The 8799-nt window shown below is 39.5% G+C and overlaps 1 protein-coding gene and 1 pseudogene across 1 annotated transcript; both read left to right on the forward strand.

Annotated features, from left to right (window-relative positions):
- The first annotated feature begins 283 nt into the window (after positions 1 to 283).
- Positions 284 to 2677, forward strand: LOC133861597 (protein PLASTID MOVEMENT IMPAIRED 2-like; annotated as a pseudogene).
- Positions 2678 to 5185: 2508 nt separating this feature from the next.
- On the forward strand, positions 5186 to 7413 carry LOC133859311 (receptor protein kinase-like protein ZAR1). The gene is made up of 2 exons (XM_062294672.1): positions 5186 to 6638; positions 6755 to 7413. Exons 1-2 carry the CDS (start codon positions 5186 to 5188, stop codon positions 7411 to 7413), a joined length of 2112 nt encoding a protein of 703 aa, XP_062150656.1.
- Positions 7414 to 8799: the final 1386 nt, after the last annotated feature.

The raw sequence follows: 8799 nt of genomic DNA on the forward strand, positions 1-8799 counted from the left end.
CACTATGCACTATATCCGAAAGAATCCTCAAAGTAAGCGTTTGTGCATATGTTATCAATCTCATACTTTCTGTATCTTAATATTCTTCCATAGTTTGAAGAAGGAAATGTTTCTCTTTCTCACATTCAGACTTGCTTTTGATTGGAAAAAATAAACCAGTACTAAACTTTTGTTTACTGTAATTAAACCCAGGTTTTGGTTTTTACAAAATTAATGGCTTCAATTTCCAACTTTGAGCTAAAGAATTCTAGACTTGCTGACTGAGCAAGTACATATAATTTTTACCCTTTTATTTTTTTTTGGAACAGGGTAAAATGGATAGAGCAGAGTCTGGTAACAGAAGAAGAGTTGTGTCAGTCAATGCAACCATTCATTTCTATGGAGATAGGATTCCTGAACGTTATCCACTCATGAAACCCCAGAAGGATTTCTCAGAGGTATATTCAAAAGAACTGTCTAAATCCATTTCACCATTGCCATTTATTTTTTATATAATAGCAAGTAGCAACCACTTGTGTTCCTCTGATATAACTCTGTTTTGAATTCTTAAGAAGACCTCTTCAAGAGCAGGAGAACTGCATATAGCACAAAGGGACATTGGTCGATACAGAGAGAGGAAAACGGCGGCATAGTCGGTAAGAGCTCGAGCAAAATCTGTGCTCTCTAATGCAAAGAAGACAGTGAAAGATCTATCTTTATTAATTGAGAAGTCGAACTCGAAGGTAGAGCCGCAGATGCGAGACATTGAGATGCTAAAGAAATCGAGGAGGCGTGAAGAACGGGAGTTGGCTGTAAGGAACATTGGGAGTTATCAGTATGCAGATGTTCTGAGAGAGCTGGAATTTGTGAGACAGGAGTTGTGTAAGCTTAAGCTAGACATGGCTTATGTTTTGGAAGAGAAATCGCGGACAGAAAAGGAAGTTCAAGACTCATGTTCAAAGATGTTTTCTTATTTGAGCTCTGCTCAAGGCCTTACGAAGGATATTGAGAAAGCCAATAAAGAACAAGTACTTGTTGAGTTGGCGAGGATTGAGGCTTTGAAAGAATTCAGAGAGATAGAAGCTCAGAGAGTAAAGGAAGCCAATGAATTCTCAGCTGCAATGGAGAAAACCAAACAGAAGATTGAAGAGATTCACCAATCAAAAGAGCTTGAAACCAAATTGGCTGTCACACTGTCTGATGTTGATGTGTTGCAAAGTGAACTGAAGCTATTGAAACAAATGCACAAAAAGGTTCAGAGAAATGATAACTTGAACCGAGGCAGTTCTCGGGAAGGAGAAGAATTAATGGGAGCTTCGCCTTTGTTGCAGCCAGTCATAGAGGAGTTGGAGGCAGCAAAAAAGGAATTGGCTTTGGTCAGAGAAGAAGGATTTCAGTTCACGGCCTCAATGGATATTATAAGAAACGAGTTAAAGCATGTCACGGAAGAGACTGTTCGATTGAAGAAAACAGAAGTGAAGGCAGGTTTAACTGCTGAAAATCTCAGTTCGAAGCTGCTCAGATCCAATGCCAAGTTAGAAGCTGTATCTGCTGCTGAGGAAAAAGCTAAATCAATTTCATCCAATCTATCCCACAATCTTGAACAGCCTAAGACGGAAGCAGAGACCGCAGGGAAAGAGAAGGAGCTTATTACAGCAGAAACTGCAACCATTAAGGCAGAGATTCTAAAAACTGAGTCTGAGATAGACATAACCGAGGAAAGATTACAGGTTGCTGTGGAAGCGCTTGAGGTCGTCAAATCATCGGAAGCTTTAGCTCTTGAGAATCTAAGAACTCTTGCTGAGAATACCATGAGAGCTAGGGCTTCTGCATCGCAGCATAGTTCTAAGATTACCATTTCAAAGTTTGAATACGATTATTTAACTGGCCGTGCGAGTGGGGCTGAAGAAATTGCGGATAAAAAGGTTGCAGCAGCTCATGCATGGATTGAAGCTCTAAAGGCCAGTGAGGAGGAAATATTGATAAAGACAGAATTAGCTCAGAGAAAGATCAGAGAGATGAGTTTGGTGGAAGAAACAGACGCCTATCGAACAGACGAGTCACTTTCTGCAAAGCGAATCGGTGAGGGAGGATTACAGAATTGGAGGCAGAAACGTGAGAAGAATGTAGAAACTGTAGAAGCAGAAAACTTGCAACTAGCACTGCTACCAAAATCGATGAAAGGTAATGGCAATATGACTCCATCTGGGGGAGCGAAGTTTCAAAAATCTGCCTCTCGAAAGGCTGCCTCACCAGCAGCTCGACATATTAAATCTTTCACTATTAAGAAGAAAAAGAAGGCCATACCCAACCTAGCTAAGTTGTTTAGTGGCAAGAGAATTGATAGGGATTGGTAAGCTGCCTGAAGTTGGGTAAATTTATCTGCAGTTGTTTCTGGAAGCTCCTCAGGCAAGTGATTCCAATCCATAGAATAAAAAATGAACTGTGACCATACTCTTAGTACTAGGAGATAACAGGCAATTGAATGTTCCCAAGAAGTGCTCCTCTTCAATGTTTCATTTTGCTTTATTTCAAATAAATGAAACTCCTTGTATAATGAGAGGCCTCCAAATGTCATGCTTACGGGTTTCTATGATTTAGGATATAAGAGAAGACTCTTGTGACTATTCTCATTGATAAAAGTACTTCTGATATGGTCTGTGCTTGATGAATTTTGTATATGCATCACAGTTTTTCATGATTTGTGTATCTTTTGGTAATTTAGTAGTGCAGCTTCTGCTCTGGCATGGTCCAGACCACTCGGTCAAAAGCCAAGATATATTAACCCTACTAGCCACTAGGCCTCATTCTGTGTCAAGCCTTTTAACTTTAGTTTTTGGATTTCAGAAATGGGCTTGAAATGAATATGAACTCAACAAATTTGGATGTGTGTCTGAAAGAGAGAGACTTGTTATGTGGGCTCACGAGTCCATCTCACTTGAAAAAAGAGGGGGAAGCACCGCACGTCAAAAAGCAAGCATAAAAAAGTGAAAAGAAAGGTGTTTGAAAGGTTTTGGCAATGTATCAAGAACCGTGACTTGTACAATTCTATGTAATGCAGTAGTCAATGAATTTTACAGATAAAGGAAAAGAACTTTACAGATAAATTCATATTTGAATTAAACTATATCTATACAATGTTATCCTACCATCTCTTCATCTTCAATCTCTTGTGATTCATTCAAATTCAAATGACTTGAAGCTTGATATCTGTTGCGACCATTATTTGACTTGTAGTAAAAATCTGACTTGTACCCAACAAATGACTTATTTGTCTTTTATCGTAGTAGCTCCAGAACTCTAGCCTTTCTTTTATAAAGCTTTACCTGCAACTCGAAATTCTGGTGACTGAAAGTTTGATTTGTGTGGTTTAATGAAATATATGAGAGGTTAGAGAATTAAGGCCTAGGAATAAAAAGTTCCTCTCTAAGAGGAAGAAACAATAGCCTGATGGTCTTAAGAAAATTATGGCTTATAGTGCCTATATAGACCTTGAGAAAACTGACTTTTAATGTGTAACTCATTTAATGTTCGAGGCTCTTTAAGGGGGAATAGGATCATCTCAATTTCAAATGAAATGGTTAATATTTATTTTATAGTTGGTGCATCTAACAAGCCATTTGAAAATGAACCTTTCAACCTATCTATTATCTTGCATTAGTATGTCTGAAACCAGATCCTTCCCTTTATAGAATCTTATTTACTTTTCCATTGCTTTTGAAAGTGTATCAAATCCTAGGGAGTTATTTGTTTATAGAATCTTATTTATTGATATAACTTCATTTATTTTTCCAATACTTTTAGGCAGCCTCGCCCATCCCTAACTCCGCTTCATTTATAGGATTGATTTTCATATTTCTTAGTGAAGTTAGGTGCTACAGACTTGCACGCTCCAACTTGTGGGGGGAGTATTTGGGTTAAATTTGTTTACTGCCAGCTCTTAATGGTTGCTGAAAAATATTTGCCAACTCTCCTAATCACTGAAGACAAGCAGCCCTGTTTTGTGTACTTTCCTCTGTTCTTGAAACAGTAATTTAAATTCCTTATTTACTTCCTCAATTGGTGGGATTCCCCTACATTGTTGCAGTCCAAGTTGTACATATTTGGTACAGAAGTAATGGAGATGCATCTCCTGCCATTTTTCTACATGTTCTTCTTCTATTTTTCTTTCAGGAATAGAAAGTGGCCGGAGGCACAAATTATCCAACACTCTTTGCCGTTCTTCGCAGTCAACTCTATCTGCCTAAGATGATGGATCCCTATAGATTAAGCAAACTAGCAAAAGCCGAGGCAAGGCCATGTAATCGCAATCATAACGTCATTTTTCTTTGTGACGAGACTTTTAATCAAACCGTATGAAAAATTATTACTGTCTTAAACTTTAGAAACAGACCTACTCATCAATGATCATTGTGGTGCCACCTCTCATGGCCATGGGGACGAAAAAGTCATCACAATATCCAGTCCTCCTTGAGAAAGTCCGTCGTACGTTCGTTTTCATGGAAAGAGGAGGCAGAAGCAATAGTCAAACCAATCGTGCCAAGCTGTTTATGCCGCATTCAGTCAGCTGCATTTGTACGCAACCAAACATCGCCTCCAATCACGCTAATACAAGGGAAAAAGGAACCTCAATATGCCAGCCCACCGCATGACAACTTTCTTTGTATGAAAAGGCACGAGGGGACACTCTTCATGACTCGCCAGTTTGGTCCTTCAGCTTGACCAAATAGCTAGATTGCTCATGAAGTCCGGCATGAGAATGGAAAAGAATATGTCACTCGTAAAAAGGTGAAAATTAATTATTAACTACTTGAATCTTGACATAATAATAAGCTTTTTTACCATGTTGGTTAAATAGCCAACCCACACTTGAGTTTGCTTATGCTAAAAGTTGATTGTAGAAAAATTAATGAATGGCAAATAACTATAATCTCAGACCCAAAAGAGAAAAGTAAAAACTATCCAAGAAAAGCTATAACTATAGAAAATCAAAATATAATTGCGTACTACTCGGTCTCAGCTGAAAAGGCATTTTCCAGTCAATATCACAAGTAACAAAAGGCTACCAGTTTATATTTGCCAGCGTGTGGAACGCTTTGCATAACCTCTTTGAGTCCTTGCATTCAAATCCTAGATAGCACATAAGGTGACCCCCAGGAAGCCCATTTCTCTTTTGTATTCCCTTCAAGGTTCGCTTTTTCGAAAGATGAATTTACAAACAATTTGCCTGTCTTTTCTCATATGCAACTATTTTGCTATTGTGGGTTCAGTAAATGATGAAGGTTTAGCTCTTTTGTCATTTAAACAATCCATAGAAAACTACACAAATGGCTATCTGAATAACTGGAACTCTTCAGACATAAGCCCATGTTCATGGAAAGGAGTTCAATGCAGAGAAGGCAGAGTTGTCGCTCTCACCATTCCAAACGGGAAACTTGTGGGGTTTCTTCCCACTGCTCTTGGAAACCTCACAGCTCTTCGCCATGTTAATCTTCGGAACAACAACTTCTCTGGAATTTTGCCGGCCGAGTTCTTTGATGCAAGAGACCTACAAAGCTTGGTTCTTGCAGGAAATTCCTTATCTGGGCCTATTCCTCCTGAGATAGGTAAGCTCAAGAAACTGCAAACCTTAGATCTTTCGCACAACTCATTTAACGGTTCCATTCCTTCATCTCTTGTTCAATGCAAGAGATTAAACATGCTTCTCCTTGCTCACAACAATTTAACTGGTCCGCTTCCTGACGGGTTTGGAACTAGTTTGGTAACCCTTCAGAAAGTCGATCTTTCCTTCAACAGACTCAGCGGTTCCATTCCTAGCACCATGGGAAACTTGTCAAGCTTAAAAGGAACACTCGATCTGTCGCACAACTTCCTCAGTGGTCATATCCCAGCAAGCCTAGGGAGCCTTCCTCAGACAGTATATATTGATCTCAGTTATAACAATCTTAGTGGACCTATTCCACAAAACGGCGATCTGTCTAATATAGGACCTACAGCTTTCATTGGCAACTCTTTGCTCTGTGGAGCTCCATTAAAGATTCCATGCGCTGCTGATTCTCAATCATTATTTCATTTCCCATCTCAAAATTCTGGCGGCGGGTCTGGCAAGAATGGGAAAGGCAGTGACCCAAGTTTGGGTACTGTGATCGCAATTGCTGCCAGTGTCATTGTGGGAATATGCCTTGTTTGGTTGCTGGTCTCCTATCGGCACAAAAAGATTTCTGCCCATAAAGGTGTACATGTTGGTGGCTGTAGTTTCGAGAAAGCATTGATGGTTAGAAAAGAGTTTTTCTGCTTTGCAAAAGATAATCCAGAGAGCTTACCAGAAAATATTGAGCGTTACAATTTTGTGCAATTGGAACAGCAGCCTAATTTTGATCTAGACCAACTTCTGAAAGCATCCGCTTTTCTTCTGGGTAAGAGTGGAAATGGGATTGTGTATAAAGTTGTTCTTGAAGGTGGGCCTATCTTGGTAGTAAGAAGATTGGAAGAAGATGGAGGCTCTCAAAGGTTTAGGGAGTTCCAGGCTGAAGTTGAAGCCATCGGAAAAGTTAGACATCCCAATATCGTCACTCTTCGAGCTTATTGCTGGTCTGTCGACGAGAAGCTGATCATCTATGATTATATACCCAATGGTGACCTTGCCACTGCTGTCCATGGTAAAGTTCTCACCCTACCCCATTGATTTTGTTCTCTTCATATGAAATTACTGTTAACATTTCCATATGGATAAACTTTTTTTCACATTATTATTGTAATCTTTTGATCTGACCAGGGAAAGCTGGAACAGTGCCTTTCAAACCACTTTCATGGCCTTTACGTTTAAGAATCATGAAAGGAATAGCAAAAGGTTTGGCCTATCTCCATGAATTCAGTCACAAAAGGTATGTCCATGGAAATCTAAAGCCTAGCAACATACTTCTTGGGCAGAACATGGAACCCCATATCTCTGATTTCGGACTTCGCCACTTGGTTAATATAGACAGAGAATCCCAAACATTTGACTTGGAACAAATGACTAATGGAACACCACAAAGCAATTCTCCATGTGAATTTCTACCGTTAAGTCCTTCAGTAACAGCGGGTTCTTGTTATCAAGCTCCTGAAGCGTTGAAAGGAAGCAGGCCATCACAAAAGTGGGATGTCTACTCATTTGGAGTGATTTTACTAGAGATGATTTCTGGAAAATTTCCAATAATAAAGATGGGATTTCTGGAAGTTAATCTAGTTCAATGGATTCAGCTCAGCATTGAGGAAAGGAAGCCGCTCTCCTGTGTCTTCGACCCATTCATGGCTCATGACATCGACAAGGAGGAGGAGATAGTCGACGTAGTTCAAATTGCTCTAGCCTGCGTTCAGAAGAGCCCTGAAAGGAGACCTTCCATGAGGTATGTTTGTGAGAATTTGGAAAGATTGGCTTCATCCACTTACTGAACAGAGCTAATGCTGGATACCATATGAATGCATATGTAGAAGATCGTGAAGCTAATGTTTCTTCTTGACTAAATTTTTGATGTTTCCTTATAAGTTGATTGAGTATTTGTGAAGATGTATTCTGCCACAGCCTTCTGTACCTTCAGTTAAGTAATAAACAGTTCGTTTCCTACTTATTTTAATGATGTATCATTTGTTCTCATTGCCATAAACTAAAGACAGCAACATGAATCATACTAATGTCATTCTAGTCCTTCAAAAGCAAAGCATTTAATAATTATAGGCAGGCTGTCTAGAGTCAACGGCAGCTTCAACTGGTTTAAGATTAGATTAACCAATTGTCAAGGACATTAAGACATGCCTTAATCACAAGTCCATATAGGCTCGTGGAGAACCCTTTATTATATTGCAAGTTCCAGCAAGAACGCATAGAATTGAAGAACATTGCAAAATAAATGCAAAAACCTTAAGAAGATTTCAAAAATGGAGAAGAGATTCCCATTTTTCATGCTTTGAGAGGATAGATTCTCAAACATGCCTTAATCATCATAAATGATTACGACTGAAAGAGACGAAATCTGAAGCGAAAAGACTGATGTGTAGCTTCAACTCCTGGTGAACAAAATAAGAAAACAGCTGCTGAAGGCTGCCCTGTTGGAATCAAGATATTTCAACATTGCGTAAGGTCCATATTAATCATGCCACTTACAATGAGGCATTAATCATGTCACAGGCTAGGATTTTGAGATAAATGGTAATTATAATAATCACTATTTATCTCAAAATCTTAGACAGATAGAAAAAGGGTAAATATTAAGAGCACTCTAGCGGAAGGGCTCAAAGGTAGCTCAATGAGCAGCTATACGAGAGAGACCAGCACAAACATTATGGAAACAAATTAAAAGCCAGTGGCCAGTAAGGTAGTAACCTAACGGTGCAGCTCGACATGATTAAAAGTAAACAAATTAACCTCTTTTGAATTTTCAAAGACATGCATCGAACGAATTGTAGGTTGTCCAAGCAGATTTTTTAATATTTATTCATCAAAAAAAAAAAAAAAAATCTCCTAGCAGGACAAAACTAGGAAAAACCATGGATCTTACGTACAGACAATATTTTTCTATTTACAAAATATTTTACAGAGAGACTCTTACAAAGGGACGTGGCTCAACGACCCACCATAGCGTAAGAGGGTCTGGATGAAGTCCTTGACCTGGGCCTCTCCGTTGAAGTGGTGATGAGGCCCGCTGGGTCCCGGTGCCGGATCCAGCGAGGGTCCGGGCACCAAAGCGTCGTAGATCTGAAGAACCGGCAGAGAACTGGGTTTGGCCGGTGGAGCCGGTTTTTTTAGGCGATGCGTCCTGTGGTCGACTTCGGGGGCTCCCT

The sequence above is a fragment of the Alnus glutinosa genome, chromosome 2 (genome assembly GCF_958979055.1).
Source record: "Alnus glutinosa chromosome 2, dhAlnGlut1.1, whole genome shotgun sequence".
NCBI classification, from domain to species: domain Eukaryota; kingdom Viridiplantae; phylum Streptophyta; class Magnoliopsida; order Fagales; family Betulaceae; genus Alnus; species Alnus glutinosa.

What these genes read in the sequence shown, in the direction of transcription:
- LOC133859311 (XM_062294672.1), top strand. Translation starts at nt 5,186, where the DNA reads ATGAATTTACAAACAATTTGCCTGTCTTTTCTCATATGCAACTATTTT. An exon ending in CCTTGCCACTGCTGTCCATG is followed by an intron (nt 6,639 to 6,754) that starts GTAAAGTTCTCA and finishes TGATCTGACCAG; the next exon opens with GGAAAGCTGGAACAGTGCCT.